Source organism: Phocoena phocoena, chromosome 6 (assembly GCF_963924675.1).
Source record: "Phocoena phocoena chromosome 6, mPhoPho1.1, whole genome shotgun sequence".
Lineage (NCBI taxonomy): Eukaryota > Metazoa > Chordata > Mammalia > Artiodactyla > Phocoenidae > Phocoena > Phocoena phocoena.
In genome coordinates, this window is record NC_089224.1 from 59821256 (window position 1) to 59848737 (window position 27482).

At 41.7% G+C, this 27482-nt stretch overlaps 1 protein-coding gene across 1 annotated transcript in view; it reads right to left on the reverse strand.

The window, feature by feature from the left end:
- The window catches only part of PDCD1LG2 (programmed cell death 1 ligand 2), a 55925-nt gene that overhangs the window by 19343 nt on the left and 9100 nt on the right, over nucleotides 1-27482 (reverse strand). The window contains exons 2-5 of the mRNA XM_065879891.1: nucleotides 26592-26897; nucleotides 16555-16821; nucleotides 8838-8975; nucleotides 4189-4238 (exon numbers count right to left, since the gene is read on the reverse strand). Of these exons, the coding sequence (XP_065735963.1) occupies nucleotides 4189-4238; nucleotides 8838-8975; nucleotides 16555-16821; nucleotides 26592-26897 (761 nt within the window). The remainder of the gene's footprint in view (nucleotides 1-4188; nucleotides 4239-8837; nucleotides 8976-16554; nucleotides 16822-26591; nucleotides 26898-27482) is intronic.

Consider the following 27482-nt stretch of genomic DNA (forward strand, 5'->3'; position numbering starts at 1 on the left):
GCCTCTCACTGTTGTGGCCTCTCCCGTTGCGGAGCACAGGCTCCGGACATGCAGGCTCAGCGGCCACGGCTCACGGGCCCAGCCACTCCGTGGCATGTGGGATCTTCCCAGACCAGGTCACGAACCCACGTCCCCTGCATCGGCAGGTGGACTCTCAACCACTGTGCCACCGGGGAACCCCTGATGTGGACCATTTTTAAGGTCTTTATTGAATTTGTTGCAGTATTGCTTCTGTTTTTATGTTTTGGTTTTTTTGGCCCTGAGGCATGTGGGACCTTAGATCCCTGGGATCAAACCCACACCCCCTGCATTGGAAGACAAAGTCTTTAACCACTTGGACCGCCAGGGAAGTCCCTACTGTCCACTGACTTTAAATAAAGCAGATTACCTTCCATAATGTGGATGAGCCTCATTCAAACAGTTGAAGACCTTGAGAGCAACAACTGAGGTTTCTCAGAGAAGAAGGAATTCTGCCTCAATACTGTAATGTAGAAATCCTACCTGAGTCCCCAGCCTGCTGGCCTGACATATAGATCTGGGACTCAACATTGCACCTTCAGCTCTTACCTGAGTTCCCAGCCTGCCAGCCTGCCCTACAGATTTCATACTTTTTGGTCTCCTAGTGGTTCTGTGTTCTGTTTCTCTGGAGAAGCCTGAAGTACCCCTCCCCCCAACAACACATACCAAGTTTTCTTGGCTGTCCAAACACTGGGCCCCAGACCTAGCCTCTTCCTATTTCTCAAATCAGTATCTCCATGTCTGGCTCCCTCTTCTTCCCAGGGGGTATTATCCAAAGCATTAAATCCATTCTAAATAAAGAGTTAATAACTGATGAACAACTTTTTAGGGAGGAAATTAAAAAGCATCTACTGAAAATCTAACACATTGGTATTTGTCTTGACAAAACCATAAAACATTATGCTAAGTAAAAATGAGTAATTTGTTCCAATAATACTTCATCACTAGTGATCATCAGTCAAGTTCTACATTTTATGCAGCTCTAAACATGATTACAAAGACTTGGATCAATCTGAAAATAACTCTGAATGCAACTGAAACATGTAGAACACAAAATAATGTCATGTATGTATGTACATGACAAAGATGAATGGAAATACAGATAAACGCATAATTGTTTTTTTTTTAATATATTGTCAAGGACCATCACTTTTCCCACCCCACACCCAAGGCAGACATTATTCATTCATCAATCACCACACTTTCCATCTAGAAATAGTCTCCCAAACCATCCTTATCTCTGCTCTAGGCATTCCCTGCACCTGACATGAGGGCTGTTTGCCCTTCTGGATTTGGTCCAACTTTCTCAATTTACAGATGACAAAACTGAAGCACAGAGAGGGGGCAGACCTTACCTGAGGTTGTGTAGCTAGCTCACAGAAAAACTTAAATCTAAATGTCTTGAATTTTAATTGTGACCTCTTTTTTTATAAAAATAAATATTTCAGGCATAAAATAAAGTATAGAGAATAATGTAACGAACATCTGTATAACCACTAGCCAGTTTGAGGTTAAATTTGATGTTTATCACTGCCATACTATTTTTGTACTTTTATATCACATGACTGTTTCCCATAAACACTACTTAGGGGTTGTTTGCATGTGTTTTTTTGTTTTGTTTTGTTTTGTTTTGTTTTTTTGCGGTACACGGGCCTCCCACTGCTGTGGCCTCTCCCGTTGCGGAGCACAGGCTCCGGACGCGCAGGCTCAGCGGCCATGGCTCACGGGCCCAGCCGCTCCACAGCATGCGGGATCTTCCTGGACCGGGGCACGAACCCGTGTCGCCTGCATCGGCAGGCGGACTCTCAACCACTGCGCCACCAGGGAAGCCCTATTTGCATGTTTTTAAACTCTCTGTCATTGGTAATATGCTATCTGTATCTGTCTTTCCTCTCCAAATTATATTGTTCAGATTTATTCATCTCAAAAATACATCTAGTTTTGGTGCTTTCATTTTAATTACTGTCTAGTCTTCCTATTCATCTTTTCTCCTATTGATTCATATTTGATTATTTCTAATTTGTTGCTATTATAAGTAATAGTACCGTGTACATTCTTATGTGTGTCTTCTATGATGTATATCTAAGTGGTCCTGACTTATTTACACTGTACCACATATTCTCAGGTAAGTGCCAAGGAGGGGTGAGGGAGAAAGAGGAGAAGCATCACTCTCTCACCTCCCTGACTCTCCCTTCCTCCAGGTTAAAAGGTAGAGACTGTGACTATATATAATTGTGGAGGGGCGGGGGGCCGGGCAGGGGGAGGAGGGAATTAGTCCCATTTCTTTAACTTGATTTTTGATCAAGATAGTTACTCTATTTTGAATTTCAGACACCATTAAAAGAGGGTTTGAAATTTTTCTGTTTATAAGGAGCTGTACTGGTCAAAAATGACTGTGATACACTGTTAATCCAAAGGAGTCACTTTATAACAGTGCAACATGCAGACCATGTGGCAGGCCATAGGATAGACATTTAGGTTGGCAGCAAGCCTTTGAGTGTTCAGTTCTCCAAATAGGTGTTTCTGCCTTCATTACTCAGAACCTAGGCTCTTTCCTGACAATATTTTCTCTCTAGGAAAGAGCTTGAAAACTGGTCATTGACAGGCTCAATTAGCCTACGGGCACATTTTATTTGGTTTGTTTGGTATTTGAAATACTTTCAGCCAGCATTTAGTAATTAGGTTGTTTTTATATAAAAATATGGATTTCCATCTTCTCAGGCAATGTTAGTCTAGTGCTAAATTGACAGGGAATATACTCTCCAATTTGTTGAAATCCCTCCCCCACTCCCTATCAGGTTATACTAGACAGTGTTTACTCATTTCATCACCTGCCTGGCCCTAGTAGGCACCTGAGTTTATTACCTCTGTGCTCAGGACTTCCACTGTGCTTTCTTCCTTATGCTGAGCCATTGAAGGAGTTGCTTATACACTCTGACCTCGTGAAATTCAGACAAATATTGGACCTCTCCCATGGAAACTCACATGTAGACCGAGCAGATCAATTTATAGGAATATAGGATTTTTGTTTCTCAAGAAATGAATGTTTCTATCAGGCCTGCCAGTGTTGATCTGAAAGTTTTCTGAGTCAAGAAAATCTTGTTGCTGATTCAGAAAAGCTCAGGGTAACAGTCCGGCCTAAGCTGCAATTCTTTCCTGGTGCTGTGCCCAGGGATGCGTATACAGTCACAGGATGTAGTTTCAAGAATCGCTTTCAGGGAAGTGGTGGAGACAGGGAGGGTGCAGGAGCCTCTTTTCATTTCATTCTTTTAAGTTTTATTTTGTGCTTCTAAGCTGCCATGTCTGATGCATAAGCCAGACACAGACCCTGGTATCTGAAGGTTTTCTAGGGTTATTTTCACAATTGGTCCCTCTGGAATTTTGGGGATATATTCAACAGCATTTGAAAATGAACAGTTCTGAATATTCTGACTAGTCGATACATAGTTATTTAGAAATTCCTATGAATTGCCCATCATTATTTTGGTGACTCATAAACTTGTGTGTCACACCATGTGATCCCTAGATTGCAGGGAAAGGCAGCTTTCCCAAGAAAGCCAGAAATACCCATTTTACAATGAGACCCAGGCCTGTTGGTCCCCAACACACCACTACCCCAGGGTCTAAGCTTTTCATCCAATGAGCCTGAATGATTTCAGCAATCCTACTTCTCCTAACCTCCAGATCACATCCTCTCTCTTCCACAAAGTCCAGCTCCATGCCTGTCAACCTCATGACATACTTCTACATCCCCAGCAATGCCCCTGACACACAGCCCCCAACAGTGTACTTAACAACTGTTGCAAAAACATCAGCTGTTGATTGTGCCACAGTTGAATATCTTCTCCTTACTGTTAAATTTAACCATGCATCTAATTTTGTGAGCCCAGATGTCCTGTGCCTTATTTTCTAGGGGTGCTTAGGAATACAGACAGACAAAAGGCTACAGAGTTGTTCTGTGGCTATACAAGACACCATCTTGTTCTCCAAGAGAGGTATGGAACAACACAGGGTTGCAAGAAAAACGGGCTAAAAATGCCACTTAACAGGAAGATTCTGCACGAGCCTAAACTATCCAGTTGCCCTTGGTGCATTAATAGAGGTTATTTCTTAATTCACGCTGGGAGAGGAAAGGGGGTGAAAAAAAAAAGAAAAATCATGATTACTTACAGCTCTGTCCACTTCCCTCCTTACCGTGGTGACATATCTTTTTGTTGTGCCTGAAAAAGAAAAAAATCCAGGGATGGGTTAAGATTAATGAGGAAATAGTTCTGTTTATAGGCTAAACAATGGCAGAACAAAAAGTAACTTCAAATAAATCCACATATAGAAGTCCAAATGTCCACCATGGTTTGAGACCTCAGGCTGAAGACGACGAAAAACCATACTCTTAGGAGAAAATTGTGAAGAAAGAAGGCCCCCACTTACTTCCCATTCTGTTGTCTGCCTCTGGCCCCCAGGTACTCAGGGGCTGAGCGGCTGCTAATTTGGGTATTCAGCCCAGGAAATGTCTCCGAAATTATCTCTCCCTGTTCTGCTTTAGTCCTGAATACCACTTCTTCCAGTCTTCCCTAAACAGAGCAGATGGTCTGATCAATTAATTTACTCTAAGGTATAAATGACATACTTGTTCAAAGTAATTCCTGGGGCAGAAGCACAAGTTCACATGATGGGACGCTGCTGACCACTGTTTCCCTGGTTTCATCTCTTTCTCAACCACTGATTTCACGTGTTCCCTCCCACTCTGATTTTCTTCCAGGGCTTGATGCCCATGTCCTACAGTTGCCTGGACTCCTGAACTCAATCCATCCCTAATTCTGCTTTTGTTCTGTACATCAGATTCTTTGTAACTCCCTCATAACCATCCTGACCTTGGCCTGGACTTAGAGGGCTTCTATCCCACACGGCAATCTCCTCCAAGAGTGTTTGTATTTGAAAGGAGCCCAATGGTTAGCCTATAGAAATTGCCCTTGAATGTTGGAGATTGAGTGAAGGTCTCTAATGCCTGAGGTCAGTGCTGCCATTCTCTGTGGTTCTCATGCAAGCATTAGCCAGCATGTTTGGCCTTTGGTTTAAATCCCTGCAAAGTCCTGGCTTAGTCTTTTAGGGCAGTGCCACTCAAAATGTGGTCCATGGGCTGGTACCAGTGGGTGAACCGATTGTTAACAGTCTATGATGAGATAGATATAAAAATCAAGTATAAACATTTAGAAACTTTTATAGAAATTCTTTTAATATGTTTTGTTTTTTAATGATCATATTTATTGAAATATATTATATTTATTGAAATAGCATATTATATTTATTGAATCCAGTAGAAATTGGAAATACTGCTCTATCCCATAGAGTAGCTACTAGCCACATGTGGCTATTGAACACCTACAATATGTGAGCACTTAAAATATGACCAGGGACTTGAATTTTTATTTAATTTAAATAACGACATACGGCTACATTGTACAGAGCAGGTTGGCATACATATCTGCACATGGGAGGTTAAATGTCTAAAATTTTGTTTAATGTCTATATATGCCAGGTAATGTTTTAGACACTGGACATATACTGATGAATAAGAGAAACACAGTCCCTGAACTCAGGAAATTTAAAGATTAGCAGATGAAGCAGAACTTGACATTGCTTTTGTAATAGAAGGCCAACTTCTTTTCTGGAACACAGCAAGTCACCCTGCAGCCGTAAACTATTGAATGGTTCCTCTTAAGTGGAGATGGTAAACAGAACCCTGTATGGACTGTCAACAGCCTCCCTATACACCTTGGTGTGCAGAGCTGTTTGCTGAGACATAGGTGGGTAAATCTATTTAGGAGCCAAAGAGCCTTCTGGGTGGACCTGTTTATTTTACTCTGATAGATTTAGAAGTTTGGGACAGCAATGTCGCCAAGAGGAACTCAAGATAAGGCAGTTAGGACTGATGTCCCAGGCTCAATACAAAGGCTGAGCGCAGAAGAGGCTGGCTGGGCACAGCTGCTGTTAAGGCAGGAAGCCCCTTCTGCCACACCAGCCCATGAGAATCTTGCTTTAGGAGCAATGGCAGAACGTGTGAGGGGAGCCAGAAGAGTTGCCATCCTGCATCACTCTGGTCTGTGTGGGGATCTGGACTGGCAAGGGTACCTTTGTGTGGTGGACAGAGATACCCAGAGGGAACAGAGATGTTGCACGGCAGTAGAAACAGCTGCAGCTCAAAACCAGTGCCCTCTGGTGAACTGACCTAGCTCCCCAGTAGCCTTCCTGCCTGTTTTGAAGCAGCACTGACCCTGGGGGCTAAGCAAGCCTCCTGACAGTCTGTGGGAGGTGGGGAAGTACATACTGTAAGAGGGAGACACTTGACTTCTTGCTGAGGTAGGCAGGTGGGTACTTGAGGATTTGGAAAATTAAAAAAGATGTAATTCCATTTATAGACCAAGCTATTAAAACAGGCCTTAAGTATGTAATGTGTGCTGAGTGCATTGAAAGGAGAAGTAGGTGCTATGGAAATATCTAACAAGGGGATTTGAAGTAATGGGTGTCGTGAGGGAGTAGAGTCGGGTGGGAGTAGAATCAGGGAAGGCTTGATGAAGTGACAGCTTAGCTAAGATTCAAAGGATGACTCCAACTCAGGTGGACAAAGAAAAGAAAGTATTTTAGAAGGAGTGAATATTATATGAGAAAACTCAGAATTGCAAGAATGAGATACCTCTGTGGACCAGACAATTCTGTACGGCTAGAGCTTGGAAAACGAGGGTACAAAGCCGAGATGTGAGTCATAGGACCAGGGACTTGTGGGGACTTCACCCAGCGAGCAGTGAGAAGCCATGGAAGAGGTGTGAGCAGAGAAGACATGGTAGATTTGAGAATTTAAACGCCTGTTCTAGCTAAATTGAAAATTGACCACATTGGAGGCAGGAGTGGGTGCAGGGAGACAAGTAGGAGGGTTCTGCCCTAGTCCAGGTTGAACCACAGTCGTGGCAGTGAGGTTAGATCAATAAGCTGGAAAATGTTGTTCTCATATTGCTTCCTGCATCAGATGGAAAAAACACCTCAAAGAAGTTGAGTGATTCGTACAAGATCATAGAACCAATATGTGGGAGCACCAGGTCCAGACCTAGCTTCTGTCACTGGTTTAAAGCTCTATCCAGAGTACCAGAACTTCTCAAGCTTCTTCTGTGACATGAGTTTGTCTACATGGCAAATGCATTTCCACACGTGTATCTGTTTACTCCCTTGCAAGAAAGCAGATCCCAAAGCACAAGAGTTAGAGAGGGGGGTTATTACATAGGCAACAGTGATTTCACTCTGGTTCATTAAAAACAGAAAAGGAATCATTTGAAAATGTATTCACTTACCTCTTATTAGTAACAAATCTCTCCCACTCCAGTTGGTGCCTGAGACTTGCACCCAGCTTGAAGCTACTGATAGCTTCACTTACTCTTGAGATTGGGATGGGGGATGAGGGGAGGATTTCTTTTTTCTGCTCTATCTTTAAGGAATGTTGCTCCATTTCATTTTCCCAAAGAGAGTAGGGGCAGAAGACTCTGCTGCTCATTTCTGAGGTGACTAATGGGCTCTCAGGTCCCAGGTCTGGAACCTTGGTTATAAAGTTGTTTCTGAGAGGTACGTATGAGGGAGGTAATGAAAGAATGCAGAAGGTAAGATTCTGATGAGCTGCATCTGTCATGACTCTCTGTGGTCATAGATTTGCAGAAGTGATTCTGTTTAGTCAAAGTTCTTTGGGGCAAGACCCTGTAATTCCTCCTTTATGGTGAATTGCCCTTCCCCTCTACTTCTAATCCCCCCTCTCTCTCTCTCCCCACCCCATTTTTCCTCCTTTCCTCCCTCCCTTCTTCCCTTCTTCCTTCCTCCCCAACCCCCCTCTTTTAACAATAGTTCTTGGATGCTGGATTCCATAGTAGAGGGTTTTGTGGTTAATACCCAAGCTAATGCACACATAGGTCAAAGGAAAAATTATGAGACTATTTCACGGCAGATGAGACTATAGAAGTTAGACTGTAGACGTAGGATAACAATCACCTAAAAGCCCCCCAATTCTCAAATAGTGACCATTCCAAATTCCTACTGAATTACTCCCAGATGCATTTTCCTTTTCTATAGGCCATGTTTAGATCTTGGGAGGCGCTCACTGGGTGCTGACAAAGGAATAGTTTTAGAAAGCATCAGATAGGCCTGCAGGTATTCTGGCATGGGCTCAAAGGCCACAGGCATGCTCTGTCCCAGCTGTCACAATAGAATAGGAATGGGTTGGTGAGCATGTGACAGGGTGAGGAGGGAGCTGCTGAAAGACCTCAGGGTACCACCGATCATGTGCTTTCCCTACTCCCAGATGGCCTCATTCTTTTTTCCTTTCCTTACCCAACCAGAAGATTCAGATTCTTGTGGGAAGGAGGAGGGCTCAGCCCAGCTCAGACCCAGAATGGAGAAAGGAGGAATGAGAACTAAAGGAATCCTCATAAAGGATCCTGGCATTCTCCCACGAGTGAACTCTGACCACATACTCAACTGTACTGCGAAAATAACACTGATCTCACGAGGCTAATGACATTTTCTTGGCTCAAAGATCACAGCAAACAATTTCGGCCACAGGAACAAAACATTCCTTTAAAAATATTCAGTGTAAAGATTCCAGCTCACTGAAGACTGGAGCCATTTTTTTCTGGGGGAAAAATCATCAGGAAAAGCCCAAAGCAATTCATAAGCCCTGCGTGGACTTAGTTTGAAGCTGGGCAGCTGTAGGCCAGTGAGGCCAAGCAGAGCCTCACACTGCAGATACCCAGTCCACTCGGTTACCATGAATGAAACTCACTTACCTTTTCCAGAATAAAACTTTTGGCAGAGCCGTTTTCTTAGGACTATCGTTGTGGCTATGAATATTAAAGCAATGATGAAGGAGAGGATGAAAATATGAAGCAGTGAAGATGGAGGGATCTCGGGGGATTCCAGATTACCTGGAGGAAAGAAAAGCACCAGAATCCCATTACATGTTAGCTTAGAGGTAAACCAACAAGTTGGCCAAATGACTGGGTTATAACCAACATGGCCAACTTGCACTGAGCATTTACTCCATGCCAGGTACTGTCCTATGAATGCTGTATGTATATGAATGCTGTATATATATGAATGCTGTATGTATATGAATGTTGTATGTATTAGCTCTTTTTCACAACCACCCTATGAGGCAGGCTCTACTATGACCCTCATTTTACTGATGAAGGGAGTGAGGCACAGAGGCCTTTCCCAAAGTTATACAGTAAGTGACATAGCTGAGATATAATGCAGGCTGCCTGGTTCCAGATCCCATGCTTTTCATCATTCTGATACACCTATCATATTAAGTCTTCCTTCCTTCTTTCTTTTTTCTTTTTCTTTCTTTCCTTTCTTTCTTTCTTCCTTCCTTTCTTTCTCTTTCTTTCTTTCCTTCCTTCTTTCTTTCTCCCTTCCTCCCTTCTTTCCTTCCTTCCTTCCTTTTTTCTTCTTTCTTTCCCTTCTTTCTCTCTCTCTCTCCTTCTCTCCTCCTTCATCATCTCTCTTTTTCCAGTAGGATAGTCCCTCAGTCCAAATATGTCTCATCACTCCACTGTCAAGCACTCATGGTGCTTAGAATTTTTACCATCAGTTATTCAATCTCCAGGATTAACAGGATCCTTCTGAAAAAAAAGAATATCATACCTTAGCATGAATCACTACAACTAGCCCTTTTCCTTATCTCAGCTAATCAAGGTCTGACAGTGAGGAAAAGATGAATTAGTAGAGAGGTGGATGAGAAGAGTAATTTTGGTGCTTGGGGGAAAGCCTTGTAAAGGAGAGCTCTGGTTAGAATGAGGGCCCCAGACTGACAAAGGGCAGGCCTGGAGGGGCGTCCACTGTAGGGAGATGGAAGGGTACCCAGGGTAAACTGTACCCTTTCCAAAAGGCTGAATTTTGCCTCATGGAGTAACTCATAAAGAATAAACATAACAGGGAATTCCCTGGAGGCCCAGTGGTTAGGAGTGTGCACTCTCACTGCTGAGGGCCCGGTTCAATCCCTGGTTGGGGAGCTAAACTCCCACAAGCTGTGTGGCGTGGCCAAAAGAGAAAAAAGAACATAACAGCCCGGTCCAGGAAAAACCTGGCAAAACTGCTCATGAGGAAGGGCTCAGTCCTGCCAACTGCCCTCCCCCTCCCCTATCATAGTGCTGTCTGAGAATCACAGACAGTTTTAGCTGAGAAGGGATCAGATATCATTTAATGTGAGGCCTTCGTTTTACAGTTGAGGAAGTAAGGCTCTGAGATGCTAAATTATCTATACGGTCATCACTGCTAAGTAAGTGACGAAGCCAGGATTGCAAACCTAGATCTGTCTGATCCAAAGCTCAGGCCCCACAGATATTTGTCTCTATCCTAAGATTGTGGTGAACATTAAGGGAAAAAAAAGCATTAAGAAGTCTGGTTCATCTACACATTGGATAATCCATATATAAAAATTTTAACTGAGGTATAATTGTCACATAACATTATATTAGTTTCAGGTATACAACATAATGATTTGATATTTGTATATACTGTGACTGATCACCACAATGCGTCTAGTTAACCTCCCTTACCATACATAACCCATAGTAATTAATATCTTCTAGGAAATGCTGATTAAGCACTTGCTACATGTAGCACCATAGTCAAGGAGTTCTCACTGTCCCCACAACAGGAGAGGCCCCTACTTCAGTGCCTTTATGCAAACCCTTGTCCTGGGCAGGTTCCCTCATAGTCTCTTCCACACACAAACTCTACTTATTCCTGAAGACTTTCTAACATTGAACATCCAACAGGACATCAGTCTGCTTAGATTGTAAGTATCTGAAGTGCAAAGATTTTCTCTAAGTCATCTCTGAATCCCCTATAGAGCCAGGCGCCAGCTACGTGAAAGGTGTCAATAAGGATCTGTTGGGCTGAATTGACCATCTGTCTATCTAGTCTACCTTGCTCCATCTTCCTTGTCATTAGTTACCTTGTGGCAGACTGCTGCATATCCCTTAAATCCATTCTCCATTTCTTCTCTAGTATTAGCTAGGGATTAGCTGGACACATGGCTTCTCTGAGACTACATTTCTAAGCCTCCCCTGCAGTTAGGTGTGGCCAGCCACGTGAACTAAGTTCAGGACTAGAGAATGGGTCTTTTGAGTCTTGGCCTTCAAACACTGAATGTGTCTCTCTTCCTTTCTGAAGGCTGAAACATGAATGTGGCAGTCATCCAGCTTTGACAATTCAGCAGGGGTAACATCCTGGAGAATGCCAGAGCAAGAAGATGGAAAGAACCTGGATTATTGAATGACTTTATGGAATATAGTGACTTACCTGCTCTGAACCACCTTCTATCTCTGACTGTGACATCAGAGAGAAACATACTCCTGTTTTATTTGAGTCACTGTATTTTGAGGTTACTTAGCCTATATCCTAATACATCTTCTTTTAGATTGTTTTATAGTAATTGCATGCTACTTAACAATGATGTCATGATGCAATGGGAAAAACATTGGATTTATCCTATCCACAGCCTCATGCACTCACAAGGAAGTCATGCCTCTCACTAAAGGTACCATACTTTTTTTCCTGTTTCATCCTTTCTGATTGCTAAGGACTTTACAAACATATTTCATTTAATCCTCACAATAACCCTATTAGATATCTACCATTATTTACCCTCATTCTACAAATGAGAGGCTGAGCTCTAGGGTGGCACAGTCATATGTTCATGTTCTCAGAGCTAGTAGGTAGCAGAGAGAGGATTTGAAATTAAAGTCCATCTGACTTTAGAGCCCATGCTCCTGACCACTGCCAGAGAGTCACTTCCAAGTCTCCTGGGAGAACTTCTCTGCCAGCCCTACAAGGGTCTTGTTATAATTATTTCCTGTGTTCCAATCTCACTACATTTCCTAATGAAAATGCAACACTGCCTTTGTGGAAGGAACCCTGTTTCAAAGGGAAAATGGTCTCATTGCTCCTTCATTTCTGATTGAAAATTAGGATGTTCAGTCATCTATTCTAGAGCCACTGGAGCACCTCCCACCCCAGACTCTCACTGCTATATTTGTTTTATTCATTGACTCCTGGAGAAGCATGCTGTGGGTCACAGAAGTCAGCTGTGAGCTGCTCAACTTAGGAGAATGAGTAGAAAGGGGACAGTCATAAGACAATTTAAAAATGCCTTTGTGAAAAAAAAAATGCCTTTGTGAAACAGAAGCAAGAATGCCTTTGTGGGAGAATGTGTGACTTTGGTTATTTTCTTGCTATTTTGTTGGTGCTTGTATCACAAACTAGGGGATCATTTGACTGCTCTGATCTGGCTGTCCACACAGACTAGCAGCTGGGATGATGGGACTGGGGTCATCCAAGACTAAGTCTCCAACCCATTAATCTGACATTTATTGAGCACTTACCATGGGCAGAGCACTGAGGTTTTGCTTTAGTTTGGACATAAAGAAGACTCATGTGAACAATTAAAATACATGGAAAATAAAATACCAATGAAAGAGAAAACACAAGTACAGTCACAGGCAAACAAAGAAATGGTACAGGCAATAGGTTTTAGGATGCAAGATGAGGGAAAGATGCCTTGTACCTTGGAGTTACCTGAGCTGCCATGGAGAACTGGTGAAGAGGGCGAATAATGATATTTTATGTGGCAGAAACTACTGAGCAGAGAAGTCATGGTGATTGGAGAGGTACAAGCAGGTTCAGAGAGTACAGGGGAAGGAAGGGGAGCTGCCTGGAGCAGAGGATCCATGTCAGGGGATAGGATGAATATAGAGCTGGGAAGGATTCTCAACCTATCTCTAGAGACTGGTTGAAAATCTCTGACTACATTTCAAAGATTCCTCCATTCCCCTGCCAGCCACATTCATGAGTGGTATCCTAGGAGCTCCCAACCTCTGATGCAGACCCCACAGGTCTCTCCCACAATTGTTGACTATTCCATCAGCTCTGTTGTCTCCCTTGGAGAGAAGAGCCAGCTTACTTCATTCCTAACTTCTCACCACCTCAAGGCTTCCAGAAGAATGGTTAGTCTGCTCTTCCACCTCTCTACCAAGAAGAAAAAAATACTGATGTACTCAGTGATGTGCAGTGTAGATTCCAGTTATTTCCAAATTCATCTTACCCAGGCCCCTGTTTCCCAGCAAAGCTCCTTATATGTGTCATTCTAGAAAACCACATTTCATCCAAAGTATTGGCCAAAAATTAACCAGGCAGAAAATTCCACACAACAAAGGAGAGTTTACTAAACAATTCTTGGGAAAAAAAAATGCCCCTGGGATTGTAATATATAAGACTCTAGACCTCTGGTACAAATTAGTTATAGCTCGAGTTTTATAAGGTGACAAGTCTGGTGGTCTTAGCTGTGATTTAAAAAAGAGGTAGAGAATATTGAAAGGTCCAAACTTGCCTAATTCACTATTTTCACTCAAAGTCGGCCCTAAAAATGGTAAGTTGCTAAATCCTTAGCATGAATCCTCTCCTTACTTCCTCACTTCATCATAATAACTTAGTTAGAAAGAAGCTGGGCTAACTTTAGCGCTGAAATTGGGTAGCCAAGTGTGGATAGCTGGGGAAGTGGGGAATTGGGGGTTTGAAGATGACAACGGAGCTGGCTGCCTCTGAAAACTATATCAGGGAGTATTATTTTCTTGTAAAAAAGAGAAATGCTAGGAAATTAATGATGAGATTGGCATAGAGTCACTTCAAAGTTCTCAGTCTGGTCTGTGGATTGGTGCCAATCCATGATAAAATTTAATTTGAGATAGGGCAGGTATCTCTGGTGCCCCAACTCATATTCTGCCTGTCTTACCCCTGATTTCAGCTATGGCTGAATGTGGCTGAATGATGGATGGTTCTGTGCAGGTTCTAACTCACTTCTCCCAGACAGTCTTGCCTCAACCATGTGCTACTTTTATGCCAGGGCTCCCCCAATGCTGAAGGTTGGTCCCTTTCATCATTACCTCCAGTGACCCATTTGTAGAATTTTTGCTTCTCATCTCCACAAATTTAGGCTCCACTTAAAGGTCCAGCTTCCTAGTGGCAAGCGCTTCTACCAAAGGATGCTGTACCAAGGGATATGTTCTATTGCATCTAGATACTGCCTAGTCAGCTTGAGCTCTACCCACTGTCAGACCAGCAGGCAAAGAAAAGAATCATTGCACTGGTAATCAATCTTGATTACCAGGAAGAACTCAAATGCTGCTACATAATGGAGGCAAGGAAGACTATGTCTGGAACTCAGGGATCCACTGATTCTCTGGGTCTTGTTACTTCCATACCCACTAATAACAATGAAAAGGCAATTGCAACAACTTCAGCCTGCTAAGGGCAAGGTGACTACGGGCTCATGTCTCTCAGGGTTGAAAGTCTGAGTCACCTCCAACCTCTATTTCTCATCATCTTCCAGGCAAACAAACTATTCCATCTGAAATGCTGAGCGAGGGAAATCTAGAATGTATGGTGGATGAGAGAAATGACAAACATCACTTATGGCTTGGGATCAGTTGCAGCAGCTGGAGCTGTAACTTCTTCCATGAACTCTCGTATGTGCATCTTGTGCAGAGATTGTAGCTACTTCCCTGCCTGAAGGCTCGGAGACAGTGGACTTAATGTAGGGCATGAATGGAGGGATTTGAGCAGCACAAGGGATAGACTGTTGTAGTCCTGCCTCATTTCCTCTCAGCTTCACCTCTGATTTCAGCCACAGACTGGATAGAATTCGGGGTGGGCCTTGACTCACTCCATGGTCAGTGATTCACCGCAAGTGGATACATTGCTTTCTGCCCTGGAATGACTTTGATGCTATAGATGCTGTGGGGAGCTCACTCAGCCCACATGCATGCCTGGCTCACAGTAGAAGGCAGTTAACGCTCCTGGGGACAACTGTTAACCACTGGGGGTAAAAGCAGATTGATTAGTCCTTCCACCTGAAGCCCTTTGAGTAAACATCTTAGGAGATGATCTATGCACTTCTCAGGTGGTCCTTGAGTACTTAAGCTTCTATTGTCCACACCAACAACTTTGGTAATGCACCCTTCTATTTGCTTTTCCTTCTTTCCTGTCTTGATTTCCTAAACCTCTCACTTCTGCTCCCTGGGGTCATCACCTAAATACCTGCATGCCACACAAGTCCTTATCATGGGCTCTGTTTTATCTAACTAAGGTAAAGGGCAAATAGTGAAATATAATGACAACATAGCAAATCTTCTATAAAGTCAAATTTATCATAACTAGGGACTGTTCTTTACTTGGAGATTATATCCTTTATTGGTATGATAGCAGAATAATTACTCACCTCAAACATGTCCATGTTCTGAAACCTGTGAATGAGTTATCCTACACAGCAGAAAGATTTTGCAGATGTGATTATATTAAGGACCTTGAAATGTGAAAATTATCCTAAATTATCAGGTTGAGGTATGTATTGCAGGGAGGTATCTAATGTAATCACAAGGGTCCTTAAAAGGTGGAAAAGGTGGTGCTTAAAAGGCAAGAGAGTTAAAGAAAGAGATGTGATGACAGAGGCAGAGATCTGAGTAATGCAATTGCTGGTGTTGAAGGCTGTAGGAAAGGTCCATGAGCCAAGGAATGCAGGTGGCCTCCAGAAGGCAGAAAAATCAAGAAAATGAATTCTCAGAGCCTGTGCAATCCTGTCAACACCTTGATTTGAGACCAGTGAAGCCGTTTTCAGACTTCTGACCTCCAAAAGAGTGAGGTTAAGCCCATGATGTCTGTGGAACAATAGGAAACTTATGTCTCTGGTGATAAAATGACCTGTCTCTTATGAAATGATTACGATACTAGATGTTAACTCTCTTATTTGGCAAATGAATGTTCTTGGCAGATAAAAGAATTGTCCGACTACCAAAATTGTCAGAAATTTTGCTGATGCACGAAATTCTGAAGTATGGGATTCAGCATAGCCAGGGAAGGCTCTAAATGTTTATTTTAAGAGGTCAGTTTTCCTGGAAAACCCTAAAACCACATGGCTGGCAGCAAAGCCAGCAAAGTAACATTCATACTGCTGACTCGTAGTACTGTGCCTGAATCACAATGATGAGCCTTTATGCTGGGTGTTTTCAGTTTCCTCTCTGGATCCATTCTCTCCACTCCAACACTCAGTTCTGAGCCCTGAGAGGTTGACTTTATGAACATGTCAGTGGAATTCCACCTGGGCTCTGCTAATGGGAAGCACCAGCAGGAGACTGGAGGGTGGGAGGAGAACGAGGCTGTGGTATCCATTCATCAGCTTCTGCTCTTTGGAGTTGATGCAGGTGGCAGCATCCCTGTACCAGAGGCCACAGCTCCCTCCTCCAGATTCCAGTAGCCTCTCCAGGGTGGTAATTGCTCCCCGACCTTTGAAGCCCCAGGTGTCCTGCACTACCTTTAGTACTTTCTCTAAATCCTAATCCCGCCTTCATAAATAGTCCCTTTATTACACTGTCCTCAGATTACTCATTCTGAATGTGTCATCCATTTCTTGCCTGAACCCTGACTGGTAAGCTAGGCAGCTCTTACCTTGGTCAACGATGGCCGAAGTGAGTTCCTTCATATTGGCATTCCAGAACACACAGCTGAAATTCCTGCCAGGGTGTGGCTTTAGGCGCAGAACACTAGTGACCTGGTAGAGGCCTTCAGAGGTCTTGGTGTGGCTGGTGTTGGTAGGAACACTGATATTTGGCCAGGACACTTCTGCCAGGGGATAGCCTACAGCCTGGCAGGAGAGCTCTACCTCATCTGTCCCTGGGACCTTAAGGTTGCGAGTGTTTATTTTCTTGTAGGAAGCTGGACAAGAGAAGAAGAAAAAGAAATAAGTCTCTCTTTTCTGATTCCCGTAGATCTCTGTACTCAATGCCACGTGAAGTAAAATTATCATTATCAATATTAAGTACTAATAGTTTTAACTTGTTAAACATTTCCTATGTCCCAGATATCATGCTATTTTACATACATTGAATTATTTAATTTTTACAATACATCAAAACAGCATTGTTAATATACCCAACTTTTGTTGAAGGTAATTGAGGCTAGAGAGGTCGAGATTTCACTCAGAGGCACAGGGCTTTTAACTGGTGGAGCCAATTTATGAACACTCGAGGTTTGATTCCAAATCTCAATGGTGCTTTACCCTACCACAATCTGTGGCATCCTGTATTAATGTAAATTATCTTACAATTGGGGATTGGAGAAAAGAGAGGCTGGATAAACTAAATCACTAGATAACCCCCACATCTCACTTGATTTAGTACTTTTTCTAACACCTTCAGGAGAAAATTTTCTTTCCATGTCCTCCTTTCCTCTGTCCTCTTTAAGATTAGGAGGAGAAAAAATAAGGACCTAGAAATCTGTTGAAGGTCAGATTCATTGCCATCTTGGTCCCAGATGGTTCCATCTGGGTTTGTTTTTTTGTTTTTTAACACCTTTATTGGAATATAATTGCTTTACATTGCTGTGTTAGTTTCTGCTGTATAACAAAGTGAATCAGCTCTACCTATACTTACATCCCCATATCCCCTCCTTCTTGCATCTCCCTCCCACCCTCCCTATCCCACCCCTCTAGGTGGACAAAAAGCACCTACCTGGTTTCCCTGTGCTATGTGGCTTCTTCCCACTAGCTATCTATTTTACATTTGTTAGTGGCTATATGTCAATGCCACTCTCTCACTTCGTCCCAGCTTACCCTTTCCCCTCCCGTGTTCTCAAGTCCATTCTCTACATCTGTGTCTTTAGTCCTGTCCTGTCCCTAAGTTCTTCAAAACAATTTTTTCTTTAGATTCCATATATATGTGCTAGCGTACGGTATTTGTCTTTCTCTTTCTGACTTACTTCACCCTGTATGACAGATTCTAGGTCCATCCACCTCACTACAAATAATTCAATTTCGTTTCCTTTTATGGCTGAGTAATATTCCATTGTATATATGTACCACAGCTACTTTACCCATTCATCTGTCGATGGACACTTAGGTTGCTTCCATGTCCTGGCTATTGGAAATAGTGCTGCAATGAACGTTGTGGTACATGACACGTTTTGAGTCATGGTTTTCTCAGGGTATATGCCCAGTAGTGGGATTGCTGGGTCATATGGTAGTTCTATTTTTAGTCTTTTAAGGAACCTCCATACTGTTCTCCATAGTGCCTGTACCAATTTCCATTCCCACCAACAGTGCAAGAGGGTTCCCTTTTCTCCACACCCTCTCCAGCATTTATTGTTTCTGGATTTTTTGATGATGGCCATTCTGACTGGTGTGAGGTGATACCTCATTGTAGTTTTGATTTTCATTTCTCTAACGATTAGTGATGTTGAGCATCCTTTCATGGGTTTGTTGGCAATCTGTATATCTTTGGAGAAATGTCTATTTAGGTCTTCTGCCCATTTTTGGATTGGGTTGTTTGTTTATTTGATATTGAGCTGCATGAGCTGCTTGTACATTTTGGAGATTAATCCTTTGTCAGTTACTTCATTTGCAAATATTCTCTCCCATTCTGAGGATTGTCTTTTCATCTGGTTTATGGTTTCCTTTTCTGTGCAAAAGCTTTGACGTTTCCGTAGGTCCCATTTGTTTCTTTTTGTTTTTATTTCCATTTCTCTAGGAGGTGGGTCAAAAAAGGATCTTGCTGTGATTTATGTCAAATAGTGTTCTTCCTATGTTTTCCTCTAAGAGTTTTATAGTGTCTGGCCTTACATTTAGGTCTTTAATCCATTTTGAGCTTATTTTTGTGTATGGTGTTAGGGAGTGTTCTAATTTCATTCTTTTACATACAGCTGTCCAGTTTTCCCAGCACAACTTATTGAAGAGGCTGTCTTTTCTCCATTGTACATCCTTACCTCCTTTGTCATAGATTAGTTGACCCTAGGTGCGTGGGTTTATCTCTGGGCTTTCTATCCTGTTTTTTGATCTATATTTCTGTTTTTGTGCCAGTACCACACTGTCTTGATTACCGTAGCTTTGTAGTATAGTCTGAAGAACAGGCGCCTGATTCCTCCAGCTCCATTTTTCTTTCTCAAGATTGCTTTTGCTTTTTGGGGTCTTTTGTGTTTCCATACAAATTGTGAAATATTTTGTTCTAGTTCTGTGAAAAATGACATTGGTAGTTTGATAGGGAGTGCACTGAATCTGTAGATTGCTTTGGGTAGTATAATCATTTTCACAATGCTGATTCTTCCAATCCAAGAACATGGCATATCTTTCCATCTGTTTGTACCACCTTTAATTTCTTTAATCAGTGTCTTACAATTTTCTGCTTACAGGTCTTTTGTCTCCTTAGGTAGATTTATTCCTAGGTATTTTATTCATTTTGTTGAAATGGTAAATGGAGTGTTTCTTTAATTTCTCTTTCAGATTTTTCATCATTAGTATATAGGAATGCAAGAGATTTCTGTTCATTAATTTTGTATCCTGCTACTTTACCAAATTCATTGATTAGCTCTAGTAGTTTTCTGGTAGCATCTTTAGGATTCTCTATGTATACTATCATGTCATCTGCAAACAGTTTTACTTCTTCTTTTCCGATTTGGATTCTTTTTATTTCTTTTTCTTCTCTGATTGCTGTGGTTAAAACTTCCAAAACTATGTTGCATAATAGTGGTGAGAGTGGACAACCTTGTCTTGTTCCTGATCTTAGAGGAAATGGTTTCAGTTTTTCACCACTGAGAACGATGTTGGCTGTGGGTTTGTCATATATGGCCTTTATTATGTTGAGGTAGGCTCCCTCTACGCCTACTTTCTGGAGAGTTTTTATCTTAAATGGGTGTTGAATTTTGTCAAAAGCTTTTTCTGCATCAATTGAGATGATCATATGATTTTTATCCTTCAATTTGTAAATATGGTGTATCACAGTGATTGATTTATGTATATTGAAGAATCCTTGCATTCCTGGGATAAACCCCACTTGATCATGGTGGATGATCCTTTCAATGTGCTGTTGCATTCTGTTTGCTAGTATTTTGTTGAGGATTTTTGCATCTATGTTCATCAGTGATACTGTCCTGTAGTTTTTGTGTGTGTGTGTGTGACATCTTTGTCTGGTTTTGGTATCAGGGTGATTGTGGCCTTGTAGAATGAGTTTGGAAGTGTTCCTCCCTCTACTATAGTTTGGAAGAGTTTGAGAAGGATAGGTGTTAGCTCTTCTCTAAATGTTTGATAGAATTTGCCTGTGAAGCTGTCTGGTCCTGGGCTTTTGTTTGTTGGATGATTTTTAATCACAGTTTCAATTGCAGTGCTTGTGATGGGTCTGTTAATATTTTCTATTTCTTCCTGATTCAGTCTCGGAAGGTTGTGCTTTTCCAAGAATTTGTTCTTTTTTTCCAGGCTGTCCATTTTATTGGCATAGAGTTGCTTGTAGTAATCTCTCATGATCCTTTGTATTTCTGCAGTGTCAGTTGTTACTTCTCCTTTTTCATTTCTAATTCTTTTGATTTGAGTCTTCTCCCTTTTTTTCTTGATGAGTCTGGCTAATGGTTTATCAACTTTGTTTATCTTGTCAAAGAACTACCTTTTAGTTTTATTGATTTTTGCTATCATTTTCATCATTTCTTTTTCATTTATTTCTGATCTGATCTTTATGATTTCTTTCCTTCTGCTAACTTTGAGGTTTTTTTGTTCTTTTTTCTCTAATTGCTTTAGGTGTAAGGTTAGGTTGTTTATTTGAGATGTTTCTTGTTTCTTGAGGTAGGACTGTATTGCTATAAACTTCCCTCTTAGAACTGTTTTTGCTGCATCCCAGGTTTTGGGTCGTCGTGTTTTCATTGTCATTTGTTTCTAGGTATTTTTTGATTTCCTATTTGATTTCTTCAATGATCTCTTGGTTATTTACTAGTGTAGTGTTTAGCCTCCATGTGTTTGTATTTTGTACATATTTTTTCCTGTAATTGATATCTAGTCTCATAGCATTGTGGTCGGAAAAGATACTTGATATGATTTCAATTTTCTTAAATGTACCAAGGCTTCATTTGTGACTCAAGATATGATCTATCCTGGAGAATGTTCCAGGAGCACTTGAGAAGATAGTGCATTCTGTTGTTTTTGGATGGAATGTCCTATAAATATCTATTAAGTCCATGTTGTTTAATGTATCATTTAAAGCTTGTGTTTCATTATTTTCATTTTGATTGATCTGTCCATTGGTGAAAGTGGGGTGCCAAAAACCCCTACTATTATTATGTTACTGTCAATTTACCCCTTTATGGTTGTGAGCATTTTCCTTATGTACTGAGGTGCTCCTATGTTGCGTGCATAAATATTTACAATTGTTATATCTTCTTCCTGGATTGATCCCTTGATAATTCTCTAGTGTCCTTCTTTGCCTCTTGTAATAGTCTTTATTTTAAAGTCTATTTTGTCTGATATGAGAATTGCTACTCCAGCTTTCTTTTGATTTCCACTTTCATGGAATATCTTTTTCCATCCCCTCACTTTCAATCTGTATGTGTACCTAGGTCTGAAGTGGGTCTCTTGTAGACAGCATATATACGGGTCTTGTTTTTGTAACCATTCAGCCAGTCTATGTCTTTTGGTTGGTGCATTTAAGCCATTTATATTTAAGGTAGTTATCAATATGTATGTTCCTATTACCATTTTCTTAATTGCTTTGGGTTTGTTATTGTAGGTCTTTTCATTCTCTTGTGTTTCCTGCCTAGAGAAGTTCCTTTAGCATTTGTTGTAAAGCAGGTTTGGTGGTGCTGAATTTTCTTAGCTTTTGCTTGTCTGTAAAGGTTTTAATTTCTCCGTCGAATTTGAATGAGATCCTTGCTGGGTAGAGTAATCTTGGTTGTAGGTTTTTTCTTTTTATGACTTTAAATATGTCCTGTCACTCCCTTCAGGCTTGCAGAGTTTCTGCTGAAAGATCAGCTCTTAATCTTATGGGGATTCCCTTGGATGTTATTTGTTGCTTTTCCCTTGCTACTTTCAATATTTTTCCTTTGTATTTAATTTTTGACAGTTTGAGTAATATGTGTCTTGGTGTGTTTCTCCTTGGATTTATCCTGTATGGGACTCTCTGAACTTCCTGGACTTGACTGACTATTTCCCCTCCCATGTTAGGGAAGTTTTCAACTGTAATCTCTTCACATATTTTCTCAGACCCTTTCTTTTATTCTTCTTCTCCTGGGATCCCTATAATTTGAATGTTGGTGCGTTTACTGTTGTCCCAGATGTCTCTGAGACTGTCCTCAATTCTTTTCATTCCTTTTTCTTTATTTTGCTCTGCAGTAGTTATTTCCACTCTTCTATCTTCCAGGTCACTTATCCATTCTTCTGCCTCAGTTATTCTGCTTTTGATTCCTTCTAGAGAGTTTTTTTAAAAAATATATTTATTTATTTGGTTGCACCAGGTCCCAGTTGCGGCAGGCAGGCTCCTTAGTTGTGGCATGAGAACTCTTAGTTGCAGCATGCATGTGGGATCTAGTTCCCTGACCAGGGGTCGAACGCAGGCACCCTGCATTGGGAGCATGGAGTCTCATCCACTGCGTCACCAGGGAAGTCCCTCCAGAGAGTTTTAAATTTCATTTATTGTGCTGTTCATCATTGTTTGTTTACTCTTTAGTTCTTCTAGGTCCTTGTTAAACGTTTATTTTATTTTCTCCATTCTATTTCCAAGATTTTGGATCATCTTTACTATCATTCCTCTGAATTCTTTTTCCAGTAAACTGCCTATTTCCTCTTCATTTGTTTGGTCAGGTGGGTTTTTACCTTGCTCCTTCATCTGCTGCATATTTCTCTGTCTTCTCATGTTGCTTAACTTACTGTGTTTGGGGTCTCCTTTTCGCAGGCTGCAAGTTCATAGTTCCTGTTGTTTTTGGTGTCTGCCCCCAGTGGGTAAGGTTGGTTCAGTGGATTGTGTAGGCTTCCCGGTGAAGGGGACTAGTGCCTGTGTTCTGGTGGATGAGGCTGGATCTTGTCTTTCTGGTGGGCAGGACCACATCTGGTGGTGTGTTTTGGGGTGTCTGTGAACTTATTATGATTTTAGGCAGCCTCTCTGCTAATGGGTGGGGTTGTGTCCCTGTCTTGCTAGTTGTTTGGCTTGTGGTGTCCAGCACTGGAGCTTGCTGGTCGTTGAGTGGAGCTGGGTCTTAGCATTGAGATGGAGATCTCTGGGAAAGTTCTCGCTGATTGATATTACATGGGGCTGGGAGGTCTCTGGTGGTCCCATGTCCTGAACTTGGCTCTCCCACCTCAGAGGTTCTAGCCTAACAGCCGGCAGGAGCACCAAGACCCTGTCAGCCACACAGTCAGTTACATGGGGAGTTTCTTGCCTTTTGGCAAGTCTGAGATCTTCTGCCAGCGTTCAGTAGGTGTTCTGTAGGAGTTGTTCCACGTGTAGATGTATTTTAGATATATTTTTGGGGGGAAGGTGATCTTCACATGTTACTCCTCCACCATCTCGAAGGTCCTCTGCGTTTGGTTTTTTTGTTTTTGTTTGTAGCTTCCTTTCTTATCTCTGGACACTTTAACTTAAAGATTTATGTTCACTCCTGCTAAAGATGGGGGTTGATGGCTTTTGAGCAAAGACCTGGAACACCTCTGGCAACACTTTGAAGATGAATGAGTTAATACATGTAAGTGCTCAGAAAAGGGCAGGAACACAGAAAGCACTTGATAAATGCTATTATTATTTTTAAAGACTTAGATTCTGCCTATAAATAGTCAAGAACTGAGTATATTTTTACTTCTCCTTAACACACACACACACACACACACACACACACACACACACACACACCCTTCTGTGCAGTGGATGCTGAATGAATTGATCAGATATGTCTCCCTGCCCTCTAGAAAACTGAGATCTAAAATAGACACAAGTGACATTGAGAGCACCAGGAAGACACAAGGACAAATTTTCCAGTTATCTTAGATGACAGCTAAAAATAAATATTAACCACGTACGCAGATACCAGGGAGTGTAAAAAGTAACCTGCTGATTTTTGGTGAAAGGAAGAGGGAGTGAGCACTAGCTCTCATCAGGTAGGAAATACTTCTTTAAGAAAGAAGTTTAATACAATCTTTGAAGTAAAGATGTATATATGGCACAGATATGATGAAACATTTTTCTGTTAAATTTTTGGGAGGAGTATAAATGAGCACAAACTGTGAAAAGTGATTTTATATTAAAATAATGCTAACAGCCATGTGGAAAATATCAAATATGTATGACTTACTAAGTGTTTTCTAGGTGCTGAGTTCATGCCCTGTGTTTTTACATTCTGTGGAGGTGAAAGGAAGATTCATTTCCCTCTCCACAATTTTTGCTTTTTGAGAACCTCCCTTGTGCATCTCTGTGTTATGAGTTGCTAATTTGATTAGTTATAGCCAAAGTCACTCACTGAGTCATGGGTCACTGGAGAGCAAGGTGACTGTGTCTTGAAGTGCTGCTTATAACCTGTGGCCTTCTCTTGAAGTTCTTTCCATGTCATTAAGAGTAGTTGCCCTGGACTGCTGGCCTGCCTGCCTCAAAAATCTCTCACATATTCCCCCACCCACAGTATTCCAGCTTCTGCTTGTGACTGGGTGGGTGGGGAAGATTTTCTTATCTATGAGTTTGGATGGATAACTTCAGGGACTGATGTGCAAACCTGGACTCAGTTTAAGACAAGGGAGCAAGAAACAAGAATTCCTTATTCTGAGTCATGTTTTCCAGTGCAAATTATCAGAGAATCTCCAAAGTGGGGAGAGGGGAAAGGGAAAGATTATGTGCTCATCCAGTTGTTAATTTAAAAAAATGGAGTTCATTTCCATTTGGCTACTGATTCCTCTGGGTATAGCTCACTTAGTCAAGAACTTAAAGAGGAGCAGGGGTGAGTAGCTCTAACTATTGACTCCATCCTCTTAATATACCTTACCTTGCTTAAACCACCCAAGGACCATAGGAGGTAGGAAAATTTCATATTCCAGTAATAAATAAGGAAACAGCTGGAATATGGGGTGGTTGGGGAGCTTTGAACTCATGTCCTTCATGGGTACAGTATTCTGAATTCTGCACTGGGATCATCACAAGAGGATGATTCTCTATGTAATCACAAAAGTCTAGGGATGAAGCAACATACATGGGAAGAGAGATATGTTTCCCAGGGGGACTTCAAAGTACCCAGAAGTAGAAGAAGATAAGAAGAATTAGGTTCTGAAGCAGCCTACTGAAGGTCTTGAAGTAGTTAGACTCACTAGTCTCCTTGGAGCCAATTTTGGTCTATCTCTAGCAATCCATCAGTATCTGAAGCATGCATTTTGAGTACTCACTTTATCTAATTTTATGTTATTTTATCTACACTTATTGTCCCTTCATTTGATGTCCTCTTATAATCATTTAATCCTATTCTATTGTAGATTATTTCTGTAAGCTCTGGGGCTTTGGAGGGGCATATAGTAGAATAAATGAATTCACAGGAGTAGTGTGTTACAGGTGAGGGTTTGGCCTGCTCCAGCAAGGTGGCTCAGGACAAGATGCTGGTCTTGGTTGCTGAGTTAGTAGGTGATTGCAGAGGTAGGAGGGCCATGAATCAGGATCTGGGCTGAGGCTTTGACTTGGGATATATAAATAAGGGAAGAGATGGGAGAGATGTTCAACTAAAAGAATCGGCGAGAAACGATGCGACTGACAGGGATTGATTTCCAAAATATACAAACAGCTCATAGAGCTCAATATCAAAGAAACAAACAACCCAATCAAAAAGTGGGCAGAAGACCTAAATAGACATTTTTCCAAAGAAGACATACAGATGGCCAACAGGCACATGAAAATACACTCAACATCGCTAATTAGAGAAATGCAAATCAAAACTATAATGAGATTATCACCTCACACCAGTCAGAATGGCCATCATCAAAAAGTCTGTAAATAATAAATGCTGAAGAGGGTGTGGAGAAAAGGGAACCCTCCTACACTGCTGGCATGAATGTAAATTGGTACAGCCACTATGGAGAACAGTATGGGGGTTCCTTAAAAAACTAAAAATAGAGTTACCATATGATCCTGCAATCCCACTCCTGGACATATATCCAGAAAAGATGAAAACTCTAATTCGAAAAGATACATGCACCCCAATGTTCAGAGCAGCACTATTTACAATACCCAAGACATGGAAGCAACGTAAATGTCCACTGACAGATGAATTGGTAAAGAAGATTCCATTGTATGGGACATACATACTACTCATTAAATAATAATGCTACTCATTAAACTGATATTTTAATCTGTTAATGAGTGGCAAATCATGGTTTAAAAAACTCTGGACTCTGAAAGAGTAGTTTAATATCAAGTCAGTATTGTTCCTGTGAATTAGGCAAAACTTCTTTGGTACTCTCCCACCTTTCAGGGACTCATTTTCCTGGCTTTCTCTAGACCAGTTTTATTCCCTCTACCCCTATTTACCCTCAGCTCCACTGCTTTATACTCAGATATCAAAAACTATTTCTGAGCAGGTGCTTTTGTTTTCTCTGAGGTATCTCTGTCTCTTTATAGCCATCCTCCTAGTTTTGGTTTGAGCTTGTTACTTGCAGCTAATGCAGGTCCTGTGTTGGAGAGATGCCTCCATGTACTCCAGTCCCTGAAACTACTCACCTTTGACTTTCAGAGTCAGGTACTTGTAGTCCCAGGCGATCCCATAGATGATCAGGCAGCGGTACTGCCCTGCATCTCTCACTTGGACTTGGGGGATGTGGAACAAGGCCTTCCCCAGGGGCAGCTGCTCCTCTAGCAAAATGGCTCTTTCACTGAGCAAGGTTGTATCATTTTCCACCTTTTGCAAACTGGCTTTTAAAACTCCGAGTTCCACATGACCTCCGGTGTCAAAATCACACTCCAAGGTCACATTGCCACCGTAGTCTACCGTGTACATTTCCTTTGGGACCGTCACTGTGAAGAAAGCTGAACAGAAAATAAGACATTCTCAGATTGTCTGCCTTCACATTTCAGTTCTGTACAGAGTGGGACCTGAGGAGACCCATCCCACCCCCGCTTCCCAAGAGATACCTGTCATTATCTGGGCATTTGTGAAGGCTCCTTTCTCTCCTTTGCCCCCATCCATTCTGGGAAAGAGTAGAATTCTTGATCTGCTCTGAGGTAGTTCTCACCTCTCAACACTCCTCACCTGTGCAGCTGACTGCCTTCCTACCCCCTACTATCCAGGCTCATTTTCTTCATATGGGTCAAATTACATCATTATCTGCCAAATTCTACCTCCTCTCACCAGTGATAGTAATAATAACTATCACCCATTGAGTTCTTACTAGGTGTTAGGCCTCTGCTAACACATGATCCCTTTTAGTCCCCCCAGGAAGCCAGTGACATAGAGCTATCTTCTTTTTAGAAAATGAAACTGAGACACAGAAAGGTTAAGCAACTTGCCTAACATTGCACAGCCAGGAACAGACCCAGGTATTGTTAAGTTCAAGCGCTCTTAACCATCACATCACACAAGTCTACTGTAGAAGCGTCTTTTCTGTCAATAAG